The sequence below is a fragment of the Empidonax traillii genome, unplaced genomic scaffold, assembly GCF_003031625.1.
Source record: "Empidonax traillii isolate 1590-97213 ecotype Southwest subspecies unplaced genomic scaffold, ASM303162v1 scaffold9:size3134949, whole genome shotgun sequence".
NCBI lineage: Eukaryota > Metazoa > Chordata > Aves > Passeriformes > Tyrannidae > Empidonax > Empidonax traillii.
The window spans coordinates 199,195-221,158 of record NW_020955202.1 but is presented as its reverse complement, the minus strand read 5'-3'; the positions used below and the strand labels follow the sequence as shown (position 1 = coordinate 221,158).

The 21,964-nt window shown below is 40.1% G+C and overlaps 1 protein-coding gene across 5 annotated transcripts in view; it reads right to left on the bottom strand.

Annotated features, from left to right (window-relative positions):
• The window catches only part of ATP8A2 (ATPase phospholipid transporting 8A2), a 313,861-nt gene that overhangs the window by 273,493 nt on the left and 18,404 nt on the right, over nt 1–21,964 (bottom strand). The window contains exons 2-3 of one of the 5 annotated variants that reach the window (XM_027884061.1): nt 16,430–16,583; nt 5,692–5,836 (exon numbers count right to left, since the gene is read on the bottom strand). In XM_027884061.1, coding sequence (XP_027739862.1) covers nt 5,692–5,836; nt 16,430–16,499 — 215 coding nt within the window. In that variant the 5' untranslated portion in view covers nt 16,500–16,583. Of the gene's footprint in view, nt 1–5,691; nt 5,837–5,996; nt 6,106–6,275; nt 6,382–6,552; nt 6,569–16,429; nt 16,584–21,964 lie in introns of those variants that run through there. The other 4 variants (XM_027884086.1, XM_027884071.1, XM_027884077.1 and 1 more) reach the window with 4 other exon arrangements.

Sequence of the window (21,964 nt, the reverse complement as noted above, 5' to 3'; positions counted from 1 at the left end):
ATAAAGTCAGTTTACTACCACATTTAGTTACTATGCAAACAGAAGATAGCCTTCACTTAAACACACAGCATCGACGTATGATGATGACTGAAAAAAAAATATATCATACAAGTCACATAAGGTAGCTAGCTGACTAAAAGCCAGAGTGCTGACTTCAGGTTTTAACACCACAACTTAAGCAGCTTTTACTTTAGTGACAAGCAAAGGGCTGGTACAAGAGATTAATATTTAGTCAGTCTTGGGAGAAACGTACTTGTCTCCACAATCCAGAGAAACTAATTGGAATGCTGTTATTACAATTCTTAAGCTCTATTTAGGTCCACGTAAGAGAATTTTTAGCTTTCCTACCTTTCTCTGCAGACCACTAGTACTCAGTGAAGTCTGTAGCACAGACTCGACAAAGTGTGATTTATTATACTTGCCACCTCTACATCCCGAAATACACCTGCTTTGACTCCACCCTCATTCAAACCTCACAGACAATCAACAAAAACACTTCGCTTCTACCTGTTCACCTATTTCTCTGGACAGAGATCACCAACAGGAGAGGAAAACATAAAGCAGAGTCACAGGAGAAAAAACTCATTACTGAATACAGGCCAATATTTATTCAACAAATACATGGGAAAACAGCTTTGTTTGTCTGAAGTCAGACTCCATTTAAGTTTTGGCTCCAGCGTCTGAAAGTCACTTAGATGGTGCCTTTATTTAAGAAGAGGAAAAAGGGTACCCAGTTTAAATCCCCTGCTGTGTTGTTATTGCTGATTTATGAAATTTATCATGCCAAAAAAATCCAAAACAATTTCAGGAGACCAGAGAGCTCAGCATGCAGCAGGTGGAAGGGCACTAGAACTCCCACATCTGAGGTTTTTTTCATCCAGACATTTCATCTATGCAAAGTTCAACAATTTACCTGTCAAGAGGTTCTGGCCATAGGACTAGCCCACTAAGACCAAAAATGCAGCAACTTCAAATATATCAAGAGAGTCTGGTAATGTAACACCAGGCATACAATACCAATTACTTTTACTGAGTTTTAAAGGCTAAAAGAACCATTCTATAGTTATACTCAAGACTCTTTCACTGTGATAGACTGCAGTATCAGCAACAGCTGCACTGCAGGAAACGAGTTATTGCTTGTATACAAGACTACGTAACACTAAGTACTTTTTTTTCAGTTAAAAACAGTATCTACCTAGAACTGAACAGAATTAGAGGATTATTTTAACACGTGACTAGACTTGTACTATTCAGAATACAATAATACATGCCTTCTTTGAAGAATTTCAAAATGCTGTTCTGCAGTCAGGCAAGCAGTCTGTTCACATGACAACAGAAGAGATTTCCAAATGTAATACATACACAGTAACACAAACACACAGGGCCTGAACTCTTGACAAGAATAAATCGAAGTGAGGGCAGTTTTACCTAAAGAGCACAGGTACATTTTGGTGCAAGATGAATGCTGGGCTATACCACCAAGTGCAAATAAATACAGGTAGCGCAGACAAATGTGGACTGGCATCTACCTTTTCAACCATAGATCATAGTGAACACTACTTGGGTTACAAGGGTCAATACTAATTGGCTACTGATACCAGCAACTCCTATTTCAGCAGCGGGGACTCATTAAGCACAGTGAGAACCTCCCCACACATTCAAAAAGCATTAACGCCTCTAAATCACAAGTGGTTTCTACAATACCTATTCTCAAGTCAATGAAGCAATGCAGTTTTCCTCATTTAATGCAACATACATGTAGAATAAAGGAAGAATACAAATTGTGTCTACAGTTTTGTCACCAGCAAGCTGCCTGCAGGCACGGACGGGACAGTCCAGGATTACAGATAGACAGTAGACTGTTTAAATACAGGACACGTGATGCTAGCAGAAGTCTTGCTACAATCTTCAGTGCTAAACTCCCCAGTGGCAATTTAATGTGAGGGGCTCAAAATCACTTAATCAGATTTTTATTGATTTTACAAAATCACTCAAAATCAGATTTTTACTGCATGCACCAGAAGAAAGTTTCAGTACTGTTATACATTCAGCACAAACAACTGATGTCAGACTAGATTCTTGTATTACTACACAACATCAAGGAACTGTATTTACACAAATGCAAAATTTATGGAACATTCTCGCTTTAAGTAAAATATCCAGTCCTTGAGGAATATACATTCGGAAAAGTATTCATGCCATTACTTTGGTGATCTCAGAAGTACTGACACAGCATTCAAGCCCCTATCATCACACTCCACCTGTACTCCTCTGATTTTACAAGGCAATAGGGAAGTTTGTTTCTGAACTTGTGGTGGGTTGACCTCAGCTGGACACTTAGTGCTCTCTGATCTATTCTACCACTCCTCTTCTAGGCAGAACAAGTGGAGAAAATAAGATCGAAAAAAATCCATGGGTCAAGATAAAGGCAGTTTAATAAACCAGTGGCAGAGGTCATTGAGAGAAACAAAGGTCAACAAAAATCTTACTCCCTACTTCCCATCAGCAGGCCATGTCCAGCCACCTCCCAGGAAGTAGGGCTTCAGTATAAGCACACGGATTGCTCCAGAACATAAGTGTCACAGAGGTGTGTACAGAGCATCTCAGAATTTTCCCAACATAAATGTTTCATTTCTTACTGAACTTGAAGTACAGAAATGCTCTGATTAAAGAAACACAAGTAAATTACATATATATGGAACATATTAAAATAGGTACTAGTTAGCTTTCATAAAAACAAACATACTTAATACAACAAGCACAGCTGCACCGGACAAAGCCATTACATTTGTTCAATTTTTTATGTATTTCAAAGCTTCTAAAATGCTTCAGCTGAAAACAGACCATAAATTACTTTTTATTAAAAGGTCTAAAGAGTAACACATACACAGAGTTTTTCAAACTGAACACAGCAGGGTTGTAAGCTTCTGATGCAGGCAGAAGAGGTGTTCCTACATAAGGGAGAAGTGCTGCTGCAGTACAATAAAAACCAGTTTCAGCCATATACATGCACATGTCAATGGCCAAGCTAAATCCAGCCTACAACACAGAGCACTATGTTTTGAAGTAGACTGTGACAAAGTTCCAAGAACACAAAAAGAATTAGCCATTTCTCTACAAGTCCTCATAGTCTCATTTATGCCAGAAAGCCTGGGGAAGAGAAAACGCTTCTTCCTTCTACATCCTCACACTTCAAGACTTCTGGAAGTGTTAATGCCATCTTGCCATCCACTTAACTTTTGCAATATCACTATATACTATTTTGAAGTGGTATTAGGGAATTGTCTATTTTTCTTAACTTTCCCAAAATTAAAAAATATTTATCATTTTGTCTTTTTGCTCCCACAAATAGTGGAATTCACTTTTAACTGTGCATCTCTACCCAAAAGTTCAGCAGCTCACGATATTCTAAGCATCTTACACAAAAAGCCATTATCACTAACCTTCCTTATTCCATAGTCTGCACCTTTATTTCTTTCTGTATTCTGCTTTGTTTAGAGCAAGCTGTTTCACACTACCCTTAATTTGGAAAATTTCCTATGAATGTTCACATATTCCCACTGTTATTCAGAGAACAGGAGATGACTATCAAAAATATGACAGTCACAACTCACATAATTTAAAACAAGCTGTTTTATCCTCCTCTTCAGTTTAATTTACCATAAGCCCCCACACAGAGGTGTTTATCTGCTTACACAGCACCTTGCTCTGTGGTATACTAATGCTTCCTATGGAGACAATACATTTGCAAATCCAACAGTCCACAGAAGTCCAGTGCTGAATGAGTTTCTGAAGCTGAACACAGTAAGAAAGTCTGAAGGCAATACAGAATTGCAGTTTCTCAAGAGAAACTCCAATATACTTAAGTGAGTAAATAACCATTCATACTCCACACAATGCCCCCTTACTCAGACATTACCAGCTCAAGTCCCCTTTGCCTTCAGTCCCACTGGGCTGAGGGAAGAAAGCTAATCCAGAGGATGGAAGGAGCACAGGCAATGCCTGTCGCCCTTTTAGAAGTCACAGATCAAAGCTTTCTTACTAAGCAGCGGAAAATTATTACAAAATTAACTAGATTTCCAAGTGACACTAAGGAGCTAAGATTCCTAATCAGGAAATGAAAAGATGTTACTTTGCCATTACATTACCTGTATTTTGTCCTATCCCTCACACACAAACAGTCCTCCTGACTCAAACTGCCTGTCACAAAGCAAAGATGCAAAAAGATATTGAGAAACTTGTACAGCTATCAGGGGATGGCTTCCAGACAGCAAGTAAGGCACAACCGCTCTCTGGTAATAGCACTGTCAGGAAGTTCTCGGTAGCAGTCATATGCTATTTTTCCATAAGATTTAGCCAGATCAGAACAGAATCCCTTCTAGAAAACCTAAACTACAGATTCTGCCAACCCTCTATTCCCTGCTTTTCCCCTCTGTAAGTCAGGAAAAGCACAAGCAGTCTATTCGCAGAAAATGGTCAAAGTAATTTCTGAATTAGTAACGTGACAATAAAGCAATGAAAGACAATGTTCAACATCCCTTATTGCTACCTATGTAGGATAACAAAGATACTGAGAAAATCTGTCATTTTAACTGCTCCTAAACCACAGGCTTTCCCAGAAAACTACACAGCAAATCAAAGGTGATATAAAGTATAAATAAGTTGGTGTGGTGACCAGAACGCCAGCATCCTTCCAAAGGATATTCTTAGAATTACCCTTGATAATGCACACAATAGAACAGGTAATGGAAATCATCACTTCAGCAGGATATAAAATTCCTCTTTTCATAAAGGCACTCATTGTGTAAACTGTCCTATGAACAATAACCCAAACATCTGCATTAACAAACAGATGATAAATAACGCTTCTCCTTATTCATGGCAGGAGCCATCTGTTCATCTAGCTAACCCAGCTAACCCAGGCAAGCGTGGCAAGCATAGTCACCACAACTTGCTGATGTTACACATCTTCATACTCCATATTTCAGTGTATGTTATTTGTGTTTCCAAACTGCGATAACATGGCATGAACCATGCCAGTATAAGTCTTAAACACACACACCTACAATGAAAGACTCCAAAAACCAAAGAAAATTACCTCTGATCTTCAATTAAAGAACATAGCCTTTTATGCATGGGGATGCTGGATTATAGTTTCTGTAGTCATTCTCATCCTATTAGACGTATGTTTCTTTTCTTCCTTGCTATTCTATACTTTTTTTTTCATGCTTAGCCTACTTGTTCTTTCAACCAAAGGCTGCTCTTTAAGAGAGCACTTTGTGGAGTTTACATAGTGGCTTCTATCCAAAGCTCCCACCCATTTTCATGGGTTAGCCTTTGCATTCAGGAGTACTTGAGCAGGTCCTGTTATTCCGAAATTCAGTGGTTTTCCTTAAGTGCAGATCTTTTCATGAATCTTACCCATGCAGCTCCATCAGCTCCCTACTCTTACTGTTAACTCCAACAGCTCACTCCCTTGCTGCCGCTGGATTCCCCCGTGCCATGGCCAGATTCTGGTGCCCCCCCGCCCCGTACCAAACCAATGTGCCAGCTTCGGCAGAGACACATTTTCCTGTGCTGAAACCCGGCGTGGGCAGGGTCGGGAGGAGAGGGACCAGAGCCCTCCCTGCCCACGGCTGCGGGGTGTGCGGACTGCCGCCTGAAAGGGGAGATGCGGGGACCGCTCCGTACCTGACCCAGTTGTCGCGGAACTTGCTCTGCTGGGGCTGGTTCAAGTAAATGGTGCGGGCTGGTGCCTCGTCCAGATCCGCCGCGGACGTGGCTCCGGACATCTCATCATCCGCCTTCTTATAGCCCGAGGTTGAACAGACCGGTCCTGCAGGGAGAGCGCGGAGAGGAGGCGGTCAGCGAGGGGCCGCACCCGCCGGGGCCGGGCCGGCAGCTCCCGGGGCCGCGGCCGCAGCCGGTGGGGGCCGCACGGCACCGCGGGGGAAGGGCCGCGGGTGGGCGGCGAGCGAGCCCTGCACGGTGTTTACCACGGCGGCGTCTGGTAAATAATGGCCAGGCGGGGAGGGGGCGGCGGGGCCGCCGCAGGCAGCCGGCGGCGGGCACAGCGCCGGGCCCGCGCCCCCCGCCCCGCGGGGATGGGCCGCGCCCCGCCCCGGCAGCGCCGCCCCCGCGCCCGCCTGGGCCACTGCCAGCCGCGCTCCCGCCGGGAACCGGCGGGCGGCCCTCCCGCGCCCGCTGCCCCCCTCCTTCCAGCCTCGTAGGCTCCGGCGGAGGGATGAAGGGCGGGGGGGACAAGCAGCACCCACCGCACCGCCGCGGGGCTCCCGGTCCGCTCCGCTCCCTGGCGCTGCCTGCCCGCGCGCAGCGCATCCCGGGCGGCCGAGCCTGGACCCGCGCTCAGGGAGCGGCGCATCATCCCCGCCAGACCAGACCTCGCCCAGGCCCCCGCGGCGGCACCGAGCGGCCTTGGGCCCGCACCGCACGGGGTGGCCACGGCCGGGGCTGGCTGGGGACTCCGTACTCAGAGACAAGACTCAGGTTTAGACTGAAATGAGAAAGAGACTTGTCTTGCTTTACACTTACAGCTTCAGAGCTTCGACTTGAGGCTTCTTCGGCTTACTTTCATCTCCAGCTGCTCTGGAGTGAATTGAGCTCTATAAGCATGGTTAAGCTTTGCATTAAAAGAATGGGAAAACATAAGGAAAAGGAGCTAGCTATTTCCTCTGTCAAGCCTCAGGACATTAGCAACTTTGTGGAGACAGATTTATTGCTTTCCCCTTCGTTCTAAGCCACAGAGATAATTTGACTTACGTGAGCTGTAAATATATTAGAGAAGAATATCAGTTTATTCAATAAGCCATAGATTTGCAAGCTAGCAGAGATGGCTCTAGACAAGAGTCGAGTAAAGGTGTTATGTTAGCGTTATTTGAAAAGTTCATTCAAAGGTTAACATTTAGAAGCAACTACTGTAAAGCCAAATCTATTTCTGATTTCTGTATAAATTCAAGATCATACTGCAAAAGAAGCTGATCTGATCAGACAGTGGCTAAAAAGGACTCTTGCAATGAATAGGAAAGACCCTGGAAATTACATCCTCCTTAACTAAAGCTTAAGAGAAAACCTTCCATCCTACACAGCCTTAATATACTGAACACTTAAATAGTGGTATTGGGTGAAAATTTGTCCTGTTTAAAACAGGATATAGTTCTAAGCTAACACCCTACTCATCCCAGACTTTCCCAGTGATGGATTCTTTATTGCTAGTGCAAACATGCTCTATATCCTCTAGCTGTCAGCCACTGGAGGGCAACGTTACCCATTCATAGTACGATACAGTCAAGCACACAAACTTTGTGGTGCTAGTAGCCGGCCAATAAAGCTAATGTAATTAACACACTGACGTGCTTTCAACTTGCCAAAGGCAAGCGTTGCACACTGAAGACATTTTGGAGACATTAAGCTGACTTGTAAGTCCGAAGCTTAATTAATTGATAACTCATTTCAGTTGAAACTAATTCAGAGCAAAAATATGGCAACTTGATAATTTTTACTTTGTGAAAAAGGACATAAATTCAGAAAGCAAAATATGAAGACTAAACACTATGCAAGGCAATGCCATTATGATACTATAATAGGTTATTCAGCCTAAAGAAGCTTGCCACAACAGCTCAATCTTGTTGAGTATTCTCCCCTTCAAAAAAAACAGAACTAAGAGCACTATTGGATACTTGTTGTCCTTTCCCATTGATTCCATGTTGCGTAACTGCAAAGGAGATCAAACAACACTCTTAAGAGCATTAAGTGCAAGGAAGCTTTCATTTGAATTCTTAGGCTCCAAAACACAAGTGCAATTATTCTAGAAGAACGTGCTGTAAAAATTGCTGGTTTTTTCCAAAGTCTTCATTTGTTTTGTTTTTTTCATAATTCCCTCTGAGGCTTGAAGTTCTTCTACTGACTAGTTCTCCTCTCCACTAAGTTTTATGAAGCTGTCCCACAGCTTTAAGGATTAACTAAGTCAATACAGCTGATAACGTTCAGAATTATTTAGGTGTACTTAACACACTATGCTCTTGGCTACTCTCTCCAAGACAGGTGCCGCAAAGACAATTTGCCTTACTCTTTGGACGCGCTGAAATATTTTTCAAAGCAGACTTGTGAGTGTGTAGAAACAGCTGCAAAAAGGTTTTTGTTTCTCAAAGTGGCTCAAGTCAGCTGCTTCAACTCTTAGTGGAATAAGGCTCATTTTGGAAGATTATTCAGTAATCCTGCCTTTCATCTCCCTCCCTGTTACTAAGCAGATCACACCAAAAAACCTGCAAACAGTGACCTCTGCTACTGGCGATAGATGCTTTCCTTTCCCTGCACTTACAAAAATTAAGGAGCTCTGAGCTTCTGTGGGGCTTCTGGTAGGCAGCAGTCCCAGGGCTTACACCCCCTTTAAAGACACCTGACCACATGCAGACAATCACTTCAGCCATGCAAAAGCAACTTCACCTCTGTTCCTTATTTCAGAAAAGCTACGGGTAAATAAAGCAGACTTGACCACCTTCTACAGTAGTAGAATTTAAAACTGAAGTCTCAGCAGTTCTTACTCATAGTAATGTTTATTTCCCTGTATCCACAGGAATTAGACTCATTGACTTCACCTTAGGGCACACCAACTTTCCACTCTGGGAAGGTGTCTCTCCCACAAGACCTACATATTTTCTGTTATTTACCCATGGATTTGCAACTCTGCTATGCAATTTATCTTGTATTAAACTATTCATGCTTCAATTACTAGTAATATTAATAGCAGACCATTGTCCCTTACAGCCTCTTTATTTCACATGCTTAGCTACATCAGATTTTGGACGTTTAACTACACTGATCTTATGTCTGTATCACAGAATTGTTTAGGCTAGAAAAGACCTTTAGGATCATCAAGTCCAACCAAGAACCCAGCACTGACAAGTCCACCACTAAACCATGTCCTGAAGCACCATTTTTACATGTTTTTTAAACATCTTCAGGGATGGTAACTCCACTACTTACATCTACACAGAGTTTCAGCATTGTCCAATATATCTTGCTTCAATTTTGAGGCATAAGACACTTAGCACAGGTAATACTGTTTCACACTGTGCTTTAAAAGTTCAGTGAGTGAGACTTGAGTTATAAACTCCCTTTTATAAAGCCCATTCATTTCTTCAAGGCTCTTACTTCACACTATTTAACAAATTTATTCTCTAAAAAGAGATAGGATTAAAGCTTGACAAAAATAAGGAGATTTTATAGCCTTCTCTCATCATTAAGAGAAATCAGACTTGACGCCCTGACAAATTCACATGGCATTTATTATCATTTGAAAAGCAATGAATTATGGCTTAATACTCTTACTAGGCCTGCAAAGACGACACTTTCCATGTGTATCTGTCTCCTCAATGTCTGTTCAGTAATAATCATAGCTCCTGTACGATTAATAAATAAAGTGTTGTTAATTCTGTAGTGTTTTTAAAGATGAGTCACTTAGGATGCTTGCCAACTGTCAGAAGTCACAAGAGAACTTATGCTGAAATTATCACTTTTCAGAAGATTAGCTAGCTAGTTACTACTTCTAGCTAGGTGTTGTGCTAACTTTCTCTAACATGGGTTCCATTTTTAAGAAAGAGTGATAAGAGGACAATTAAGCCCCTCACCACTACAGCAGAACCACAAGCTATGAGAAACAGCAGGTTTCTACATGAGAAGTTCACCAAACAGGCTTCTTCATATCATTTAGAATCTAAAGCAACGTTAAGAGCATTTATAGCCAGGAATCATTATACTGATTCTGCACACTCTTTGCAGGAGTAGGATCTTGTACAAGAAAGGACACTGAGCTGGAGAAGCTGCCCCCACTAGAGCAGAGTTGGTCTCAGTCTCCTGAGGTCTTTTCTCACCGTGAGAACTCTGCAATTCTAAGCTTATACAGTCACAAGTCAAAGTTTAGGTAGCCATACAGAGTCCTCTGTATGCCCCCAACTGCAGGAAGTTTTGAATAAAGAGATATAAGAAAGACTGCTTTCCTCAGAGTGAAAGGAAGCCTCCAAACTTTGTCATTTACCAAATACATGGCATTTTTGTTATAGGTTAAGCCTCAAAGAAAGAGTTAACAAAGTGAACATCTGAGAAGGTAAGAGCCACATTTAGGAAGGTGGCAGACAAGTTCTCTCTGCACTGAAATACAAAGTTAGTTCTTAACAAGCCACTCAGAGTTGGCAACTGTCATTTTCTTGGGATAACATTTTTTTTTCCCACGGGTTTCCTGTCACAAACTGAATACTGAAGAGGACACCAAATGAGGAGTTCTGCAGTTGAGAATTGTCAACAAGTTCATATGTTAACAGTGACTTTGAAGCTTGTATAAGTGAGCTGGTTTTACCTAAAACCACTCTTTCTTACACTGTTCCATTATCTGCCTTCACTGTTCAACAGAAATGCACTTGGAAGTTAATCTAAAAGTGCGTAAGGTAGGAGTTCAAAGAGACAGAGCACAGCATGCTCTCAACGGGAGACACAGGGCATGAACTCGGCTACCAGGTCCTCCCAGAAAGCTTTGTTCCCACTGGGACATCTTAACCTTGAGTTACAACCAGTTCATGTGAAAAAAAAACCTGACAGTGTTAAAGCTTTAATTTTTAAGAATTTAGAAAACTTCCACAGTGTTCCATAGTGTAAAGTTGTAGGCAAGCATTCTGGCATACTCATGTCTGAGGAAAGGAAGAATTCACAGTGGGGCTTTTATTTTCTAGCTCTTCTATTACCAAAAGTGCTGTTAAACATGCTTCCTTTATCATAGATACATCTTGCAAAGTAAGATGTCTTTAGATCACCTACATGCAAATAACCAGGGCTCATAATAGCAACAGGCTGGAAGTTTATACCACAGTTGAAAGACACATCTCATTTCTCTCAAGAATCATGCAAGAACTGTTCTGCTTTAAGTTACTGGAAATCAAATGACTTTTTCATTTGCTAAAGGAGAAGCAAAAATGGCACATTCCTGCCTAGATGACATTTACTCTATATCTTAGGAGTAGAGCAAGTTACATCAAGAAATGAAGATATTATTTTCTTTAAAAAAAAAACCTGCTAAATAATAAAGTAATATATATTTAGTTTTACTGCAAGCTATTTAAGTTCTGTAAACAGCACCATGGATATTACCACAAACATATCTTTCAGGAACTTAAAGCTTTCAGCAGGTACAGTTAAGAAGTTTGGTACCCATTTAACTTTGATCACCAAAATATGAACAATCTTGTCAACTTGAATAGACAGTTATAAAACCTTCCTCAGGCTTCCCAAGAAAGTTCCTTGTGGTTTGAGGCCAACCAGAACTTCTGTTTACTAAAAACAATCTTTTATATATGATAGTAACAAGTGTAAGATTTTCACAGTAATGGAAAAAGTTGACTGGGAAAAAGAAGCAAAGTACTGTATATTTTCACCTGGGACTCCACTAGTACTGAGTTTCTGACCTAGTAGTGTCTAATCAGCTTAGATGGTAAAGAGTTACCTAAAAACAGAATGGTGTCAGTTCTGCTAACGTGAGCGCTGAGCATAAGCAGTTAAAGTCTTTTAGACTGGACTACTGACATTCAGAGAGCTTCAATCTAGGATAACAAGGAGGCTGTGACAAATTCTAGTGACAGAAGGCAGTTGTTAGCTGCTACATACACAGTGCATGAGAGCACATGTACCCAGCCTTCAGAGCATCATCAGGAAATGTTTGTGATGCTGGACGCAAGAGCTATCCCTCCATATCTGTCATTCCAGGCAGTAGGAACCCTACAATGGGGCTTGTACAGTAAAAGGCTGAAATGCTTGCCACCATGCAACATTAATAAAGTGGATAGCAAATCAGTACAGTTAGTATCCAAAATGCTATTGCAGATATCTAAGTGACTACTCAGCCAGACCAAGCCCCTATGCAGGAAGACACATAAGCAGCATTATGTACAGTCCCAGGGGAGGTACTGTTTTTCTTATAGACTAGAGACAATGCAAAACAGAAAAGCTGGAAGTGAATTCAGTTCTGACTCTAACTCATGGTACGTTCCCCAAATGCCTGTAATTGCTGGTTTGGGTTTTCAGGGGTTTGGTTTTGTTTGGGTTTTTTTGGGCAGTTGCATGTTCCAGCAAAACTAGGAGGATACTAAGCGAGCAAAACAACATCAGGTTGGAGTTCTTCATACTAGAATTTATGCTTAAAATTAACCTGAATTTGTGTCTGTCAAAAGCTAAAGTAAAATAAACTTGTGTTCAGCTAAAGCAACTCAAGATTGCCATGGACAGTCCTACTACAAATCAAACTTGGGACAGCGAGACTTAAAGCTCTCAGATAACTTTCCTGTTCGAATCAGAACACAGAAGGACATCCATACCTTTATAGCAGATCTTTTAGAAATGCATAGAAGGAAATCAGTTTTGTAGGTTTATTTTAACAGAATTATTTTCTGTGCAAAATATAGATCAATAAACAAAGCAAGAGTTGGATGAAGATGTCTCAGTTGAAGACAGTGGCCCCAAAAGGATATGAAGAGTAAATCAATCTTCAAAAGCACAACAAGAGACAACTGCTGGGCAAATGAACCTTGTTTTCTGGATTCCAGGATACAAGGAGGAAGTTGTCATCCATCAAGTTAACACAGAAATTGCAAAGAAAATTAAACAGACGCAGGTCTGTAACTTAGCTCCTTTTCTCTTTATAACTATGCAATGTGTGTATATTATCAAAATTAACAAGACTAAGATCAGCAGACAAGTTAGCAAATGTGATAATGCTCATGGATTTCACAAGTTTTAAGAAACTCAAGAGTAGTTGCCTATAAGAGTAACTACTAAGGGAAGCTGCCATGCAGAAAGAGCCTCTGTCAAGCTTTTCTCTGTGAGAGGAGCCATCATGTTAGAAAGAGATCGCTTCTCAGCCTACTCTGAGACCAATTTGGGAGACAATTTCATTTAGTCAGTCAACAACACAAGACAGGTGAGTGGCTTCTAGTTTGGGCTTGCTTACTTTGAAGCCTGGATTACTACATTGCAGCTTACAAGTGCCCGTCCTTGAGAGAAGGATTAATCCAGCCTTCAGGAACATACAAGTGTTCAATATCCTACAGTGCAAACACCTGACAGTGCACTTCAGGGATCACTGCAAAGACTGTTGCTATAAAATCAGAGCTCACCTAAGCCAAAAGAAAAGCTTGGATGTACTTGTCAGTCCAAGGAGGACCAATCACTGGTATCATGTAACTACAGAAGACCTGCAGTGTTGTAATACATAGAGAGAGACTCACAGTACAGGCAGATCAGTAGGTCATAGATGATTGATCAGCTGTGTTAACAGACCCACAGCATCAGTAGCTTTCACTTAACTAGAACTGAACATTTATGACAAACTTCTTGTAGCCTTAGCTGATACAAAAGCAACCGTTGAGATTAAAGAAATTAGGAGAACATTTGCTTGGCCTTGTTAATGTTAAAACTAAAAAGGAATGGTACATGCTTTGTTTATCCCAGATTTAAATTAAATTTGACAACACTGAAAATGGTCTTTCTGAATAGTCTTAAATTACTGACTAGAAAGTTCTTAACACTAAGAAATTCAAGGCACAAAACACTGCTTGTTTTGAGGAACAGCCTCTAACTGAAAATGGAATTGCATGCCAGAGACAGCTGGAGCCTGGATTTTGATGCATATGCCCAAGTTCCTTTGAATGAAGCAGCTAAATGTTGTCACAAACAAAACAGATTCCTAGCAGAATGCTAGAGACACTTCAGAGAACTAAACAGCAGCAGCCAGAATTATGCTGCCTCAGGGGTTTACAGTTTAGCAGAAACTGTATACAGAGAAGATTCAGAGGCGCTGTCATACAAAATATTGTGTATTTCAAGAGACAGGACAGAACTCTTAGTGAGGCAAGGGATAAGAAGCAGATCCATCCAATAAAATTCATTTCCCTCTGTATGAACAGCAAACAGCCACATTATTCAAAGCCAAAATGAGTTGACAAAATACTCAGGTAGGGGAAAGCAAAGGTGCCTAGGGCTGTCTGTGGTATGTGTTAAGGTCTCCTCGGTTCATTTCTTTTGGCATCTTGGAATAACAAAATAAAGACCCGATGTTTCTATTCCCTCTAACAATCCTCATATGCAGCCTTGGTGAGACCACAAGAGGAATAGCACTTGGCCTAAAATAGCTCTTCTCCATCTCCCAAGCAATTTTGTTACCTTCTCAGCTAATGCCAAAAACAAGCAGCTTCTGCTGATAATGCTGAGCTAATCACACTGAACATGATCTATTCTTATTCTGCCTCAAGCTTCATAGCCACAGATGTCAGCTAAATTGCAAGGTTGAACCCATATCACTAGTAAGTAAAAAAGCTAATTCCTTCTTCCGCTGCCCCAGCTTCCAGACTATGTTTTCAAAAACATTAAGGGCACTAAGAATTGACACCAGTTAAAACAAGTGGCTTGTTGTTAAAGTCCCCATATTGCACTAAATAAAAATGGTGTTGCTTCACTCCTATTCTACTCTTTCCTTCTGTTCTCCAAATTCACTTGTCTATTTGCTAGGAGTTTGTTTACCATAACTTGGACTTGAAGCAGGGGGGTTTTTTTATATCCACATGTGTCTGACTTATACGAACTGATGATACATCCAAGGCCTGAAAAAATAAATTTCAGGTAGCATATGAATTATACCTAATAGCCTGACACAAAGTTGAATACTCAGCTTCAGCAGCTACTGTTCAACACCAGAGTTTTAAATAGGCAAGTAAAACAGAATTTTAAATAAGCAGGTCCAGTAAGCTCAAGGAACCTCCCAAGCCGTTACTGAAACCCCTAAGTTTAAATCCAAACACTTCATGTACAATAGATTTTCTCAAAGCTGTTCAGACTTCTCAAACTCAGATTCAACTCTGAAAGATACCTACGAGTTCCATATGCTCCAGGTTTCCAACAACTTAATAAATACTATAACAACACCAAGGCATCCTAAAAGAAATGTGTCATCAATTTTTTTCTAACCAACAGCACATCTTGAGCAAGCCCCACAAGAAGCAGCACTAAGGCAGCTTTGAAAGAGGTAACGGAGGCATTGGTTCAGTGAGAAGTCAATATACCATGCACTGCTTCTATGTTCTAGGTTTGGGGTTACATGGTTTTAAGACTATGGAGGCCAGTGTTTCTGCTCATCTATTGGTAATGTCACGTGTCAACATCTCACTGCTCTTTTCACAAATTATTTGTTTTTTTTTTTAATTCCTGGACTAGCATGGCCTACCAGCTGGTAACTGAGTTCAAAACACAGGCATACATTAGAAAACACTGAACAAATCTTCAGCATTTGAAACAGTGTGGAAGGTACTGGATTTAGAGCTACTCATTTAACACAGAAGCATTTTAATGACAAGGCAACAGGACAAATGCAGATTAATTGGACAAACATGTAAAAACATATTGTGTTCATTCTGCATGCACTTTCAGTCTCTGAAATAAAAGCAACTTTGTATTTAAGTTTATTTTGAATTTCCAGCTCAAAAAAAAATCTTTCAAACCAAAAAACCACTGAAAAAAAATACTGAAACCATTGCATTTGACAAGGCAAAACAGTAATTCTACTCCCTTCTTCCAGTCTGATTATTTGCAGTTCCTGGAATGTATCAGATTTGATTGTTAAAATAGTTTTTAAAAAGTGAACATGAGGTGGCAAAAGCTACAGATATATTGGACTCTTATATTTCAAACAAAAATAAGCATCTCTCCTGTCAATAATCCCACTGCTCCAGAAAGATCCTGAAATTCTAGTACTTTTGTTAGATACACCTTGGATAACCATGACTAGTAATCCCATTTTGGGCCATATTCATAACTATCAGATACATCTATCTGTTTTGGGATTAGTGGAATATTTCAAAAACAGTCATCAGAAATCTCCTTAGCACAACTGACAGCCACAGCTAATGCTTAAAAGAAAGCAGTTACAGCCTTCTCTCCTCCCACCTTTGAGGCCTGTTTCCCTGCATTAATATTGGTTGAAGCTAAAAATATCCTTGGCACATCATAATTCTGTTAGCATTCTGACACCCAAGTGCTTTTTTCCTTTCTGTAATGCATCTGCTCTGTAACAATTTACTAACAGCTTTAAGCATATCAGCTGCAAGCACAGCTGATCTTGATTTCTAAGAGAACAATTTAAACAAGAAGAATAAATGCTTTTCCATTTATATGCTTATTATTTAAAGCTATCTGTTGTCTTCTACTAAAAGCCCAGAAGCCTGTAACACTGGCTTCTAGCCAATACTAGATTAGCAAGACTTACTGAATACGTAGTGACCTTTTGCTCTGAAGTGTTCCCAAAGCTGTTGCTCTTAATTCTGTCCACCCCCAGTTCAGTGTAATGCACAACAAAAGCAGCTGCCCATTGTACAGTTACCTAGAGAGAAGCATCTCTTCCAGCGACGGCACAGAGACATGACGTTCATTCCTTCTTGCACTGGCTGCATGGAGATGAAAACAGCAGTAGTCCTTCAAAGATCTCTACAGCATTAGCAGGTCTCAAAGCTGATTAAAGTGATCCCCATGGTAATCTGTGAAATATATGTTTGCACTTTCAAATTGCTCTGCATTGGATTCACAGAAGGCAAGTGTGCAGTAGGTGTCTGCATATACCCATGCACAAAGAGACAGCTGTGGCTTTCATTGAAACATTCTAATACGTTTCAACATAAAAAAAAAAAAGGGGGGGGGGGGAATTCAACATCATCCTGTATTTCAGTACTTGAAACAGAGACCTGCCCAGTTCTTTGACTTTTGACACACATCCCCTCCCCACTAGGTTTCAAAGCACAATTTCTCAAGTGAAAGCCTAATATAAAGATACTGTAGAACTCAAGTTCTGTTCCTACCAGAGATGGTATCTGTGAGGTTACAGGTCATTATACCTGCAGAGATGAATGGGTCTCTAAGGATTATTTTTAATTTACTTTCCTTTGCCTATGAGCAAGGTTAATAGCAAAGTATTGTGGCTGTCAAATGAAAAGGTTAAAAACTATTTCAGCTATCATTTCTGCTAATAAAAACCCCTCTCCTTTAAGAAAGGAAAGAGTAGTTTTCCTTTTTTTTTTTTTTCACCTGTAGTAACCCCATGAGTATGTGCCTCTCTTTAGAGCCACATGTACTTATGTCAGATGCACCTTGGATAACCATGACTAGTAATCCTATTTGTGGGCCACATATATCACTATCAGGCATTAAGAACAGTTTTCCAGTATCCTTCCTCCCTGGCAGTCTGTCTCCTCTTCTTCCCACTGCCCCACTCCAAACTATTTGCTTGCTTTTTGGATAGGGAATAGAAAAGAAAACTTAAAACCTCAGAAGACAGTCACAGGAGGAAGTAAGGATTTGGCTTTTTGAGCTGTATCAGAAGCAACCATGCCAGCAAAGTATTAGATCTGTAGAACATTTCCCTGTGGCCACAGGCCTACTTGAGTGGTACATCTGCTATTTTTAGCAAGAGAGTATGGTTATGCTAGGACAGCTGTGTACTCCAAAAAAGCCAGACCACTTCAGCAAGGAAAGAAGATGGGAACCACCACTGGCTGTTAAGTAGCAACTTCTACCTTGGCTAGTTCAGTCTTTCTGAAGCTACCAGCACACTAACATTACACCATCAACTTGGGGATTTAGTTCTGTTCATGCCTGTGCAAAGCCAGACTCCACATATGAGAGGTATATCAAGCCCATCTCTTTCATGTACAGGAAGCTGCATGGAGCAGAAAATCAGATGTGACCTGACAACTGGCACCACTAAGGCTGGCAAGAGACAATCACATAAGGGATATCAAATAATTATGAGCAACATAATGACAGGAAACCATGGAAGACACTGCTAGCTACAAGTAAGTGCTTTTTCCTCAGGAGAGGAAGGTAACTCAAAATTTTAGGTGCTCTTATCCTGCTTTCATTAGGGAAACATGTTGCATAATGCATGAGGAAAACAATAGAGAACAATGTTTGAGAACATTATCTATTCCCTGCACAAATGAATCCATGAGTAGATAGTGTTGTATCCGCTTTTCCTCTGCATATAGCTGTACTTTAATTTTTCTACTAAAAAATGGTAGAGAGCTTTTCCTTCTGCAGGGAGGAAGAGATCTGTGCTCCCAAAGAAGACTACTCTGTAGAGAAGTTTAAGCTGCTTAACACTATTAGAGTTCAGATTTCAAGCCACTCCTCTGCCCACACCCTCAAATACATGATCACTTCACTATGTGCTGAGCACCTGTAGCACCTTCATCCCACACAAAGTTGCTACTTGACTACCAGGTGCTGGCCAGCAAGGCACTTTCCCTGAGCACAGTCAGTGGGACGGGCAAAGAGAAATGCAGCACAGCACTGGAAACCAGCATAATGCCCACAGCCACAAGCAGAGCTCAGAATCCTGCAAGTTGTTAAAAAAAAAAAAAAAATAAATTTCACCCAATTAATAACTTGCAATAAAGCAAATATCTCTTAATTCTTTGTACTTCAGGATGGAAAGCCAGTCAATACGTAGGACAAGTTTCTGGCAGGCCAATAAGAAGGACTAAAAGCCAGAAACCAAATACCACAACTGGCTTAAGTGCATTTGTTCCTACTCTAGTGACTCCATGAGTACTGGCCACAAACCACACTAATTAGCAATTACTCAAATCTTGTAGCAGCTAACGATTTTTCAAGTCTGGAATGTACTTCATTACAGTTATATAACAAATACAATTTATGTCTAAATATAAGTATTTGGATTCTTAGTACCTTACACCAGAAACAGGACATTTTGTTTAAACATTAAGTTAGAAAGCCCACATTTGAATAATTTCAAAATGGATTTGGTATCACCAGAATTCATGAGATTTTTGTTGGGATGAACTGACAAGTTCTCCACTCATTACACCTCATCATCCCACCCACTATTAGTTTAAACTGCTATTTCATTCTAAGATGTTAAAAAGCTTTAGCATGTCAACTCCAAACAGATTGGTGGGGGTAGCATCTACTCCCTTCTGTCTGAGGCTGCAGTTTCGAGAACAGAATAGCTGAACATGAAAAAATAGCTCTTGTAGCATCGGTTTGTCACACAGTGTATTCAAATGATTTAAGATAATTGTACTGTTGTATCAAACCCCACTAGTTCAAGCTCTGTTTTCCTAGTTAGGAAATCAACTTTATAAATGCAGGTAGCAAGCAGGGTAGTAACTGCTACTATCACTTGCATTTAAGACTATTTTCCAGCCAAAAGTTAAGGCATACCCCATTTCTGTTTAGTGTTGATAGCAGGACGCTGTTGAAGTTCAAAAACCTTCTCTTTGCCCTCCTCCAGTATTTCTGCCTTTAAGGTTTATACAAAGCACCTGTTCAAAAGAATCCTGAAGTAACACTTCAACTGAGAACCAGTTTTACGCTTTCACGATGGCAAACATTGACAGATGTGCATAGAACTGCCTGCAGGGTCATGAAAACCGTTCTTCTAAGAGGCATTTGTTAATAATGAAACAGTAGCTGTAGGTTCTCTTTTAAATGTATTTCCCTAGATTGTATAATCAAAGATTCAGGTTCCCTACCATAGACTGGGAAGCAAATTAATTCTCAGAGCAGCTCAGCAGCTAGGATACCTCAAATAATTTAGTATTTGAGAATGTAACCTCAAATAATTTAGTAAGAGAATTATCAGTTTTTATCAGATCACCTCCAAGCTGCTGATAGCTTGTGGTGAATCACAAAATAGCAAGCACATGTATGTGAACACATGCAATACAAACAAGAAAAAAAAAAAAATCAATTTCCAGCCTCTTATTCTGGACTATAATGTTGTTTGAGTAAGATTAAGGTCTCTTAATCTTGATGAGATTAGTGATAAGTCAGCTAATTCACATTGATGGAATTTTAATGGCAAAAAGTATAACAATTTTGATTTCATTATTGTGCACCAAAGTCCATCCTGCTATAAGATCTACAGAGGACTCAGTTTTTTACATATCTATTCTGTTTATTTAAATATATATTAAAATCAGTAAATTTGAGATTCATCATGATCTAGTAATCCTCTAAAGAATATCTTCCTATATTCCCCTCTCTGAAAAAAATTACTTCAAATACTTCCTGTTCAAAAGGTGAAGGGAAGAAGGGAAATTCCAAGCGTCTTTTTCAGAGCAAAATGAGAGCCTGAAAAAACAGCTACCTTCTGTTTTGTGAGGCATCCTTTGACTAGCACTAAGGTATTATGTCCCATCCACTAGCAGTCTTCTGTTTCAGATCAGTCTTACAGCCACCAGTAAGTTTCAAATTTAAAGAAAAATAATTTACTGCACCTTGAAGAGGTTTTCTAGTTTGAATAACTTAGTCTTCCCAGTTGTTGACTTCTCTTGTAAGAAATCCAGCAAGGTAATACAACATTAATTCATTTCAAGAATTTGACTTCAAGCCTTAATCTCAAAGCTAATAGCAAAATAGTACACCAAATCCCACAACAGAGTACTGTGGCCTGAAGCTCCCACAACTTGTCTGAAAGAAAAGCATCTTGCTGAAGTATGATTTTTCATTACTATTTACAGAAGTGCACCATAAAACTAGGCAAGCTCTAAGGATAAAAATGATGTACAGCTACCACCAAATTTGTGCTGCTTACTTACTACATAAGTATGCATACTTAGAGGCTTCTTACAGGACAGCTCTAAACACTGTCCCATCTACACATACTCAAGTGCAGCTACCATCTTAAAAAAACGCATTTTCTAAGACACCTAGCATGCAAAGGAAGAGAGAACAAGTTTTCAATAAAGCTACATTTCTTCCTAGATTAGCTTGGTACTACTTTCAGCAAGTGCCCTTGATATTTACCAAGTGCTTTTCTCTCCAGAAACTATTTTTTCTCAACCAATCACAGTCAAAATTAAAGCACAAACCATAAATTTTATCATTACAGAAAACATAAAAGAGGATAACAGTCACTCATATTCCCATACTAGTGGCTAGAAAAAGAGGCTCAGTTTGCCTCACTAAGAGGCAAACATTAACAGATATCCCAGGGTGAACCTCTGTTCTCAAAGTAGTCCAGAGCAGTCTTCCAGTATTCAAACGTAGGAGATGCAGGATCACATCTGTTCTTACTGTAAACTTGTCTTCTGCAACGTTTCCAACATACGACAAAACATAGGAGCTAATTACGCCTCCAAAGCCACTTCTGTACTTGTACAGCAAGACCACCCCTGCCGTGTATGTTGGGAATACACCTTTATCAGTTAAAGTAATCTATGACTTTCATGAAGACATTCAAGACTACCAGAGAACAGTTCTTCAAATGCTGGTTTACAAACACTCCTAGGGGAAAAAAGCTTGGAGCCAGAACAGATTAGTTCTTAGATTTTGCCAGCAGGACAACCAACTTCTCACTCACATTCATTTTCAGTTTTGTGAACGAATACCCTGCCACCTAGCTTGTGTTCTACTAACTTAGACCACCCAAACAAACTAAAGCAGCATGACTATTAATAGACAATCCTTGCAATCCAGTTAGCAATGCTTTTGTCTCACTTATCAGTGCATTTGCTTTCACATTAAATAGGCTTTCTACTTTAGAAAGCGAAAATATTGATGTCAATAAAGAAAATGAAATACTTGGGAACAATGTAATACTATCAATAAAGAGAACAGGCATTTTGGTTTCATCCTTTTACTCTTAATATTATTTTGTGTAAACACCAACAAAAGCCAAATAATCATTATGTTAAGATAATTCTATTTGTTGTAAGTAGCCCAAAGACACTATGGCTTCTTGCATTTATTTGCACTTACATTAAGCATGCATTAAAAATGCCATGGATTTGATTTAGCTTTTTTTTTTTTTTCTTTCTAGAGGCAAGAATGCTAGATCTCTGTAATAGGGAAAATAAAAACATTTAACAAGATCTTGGGTCACAGGATAAAGCAAAGA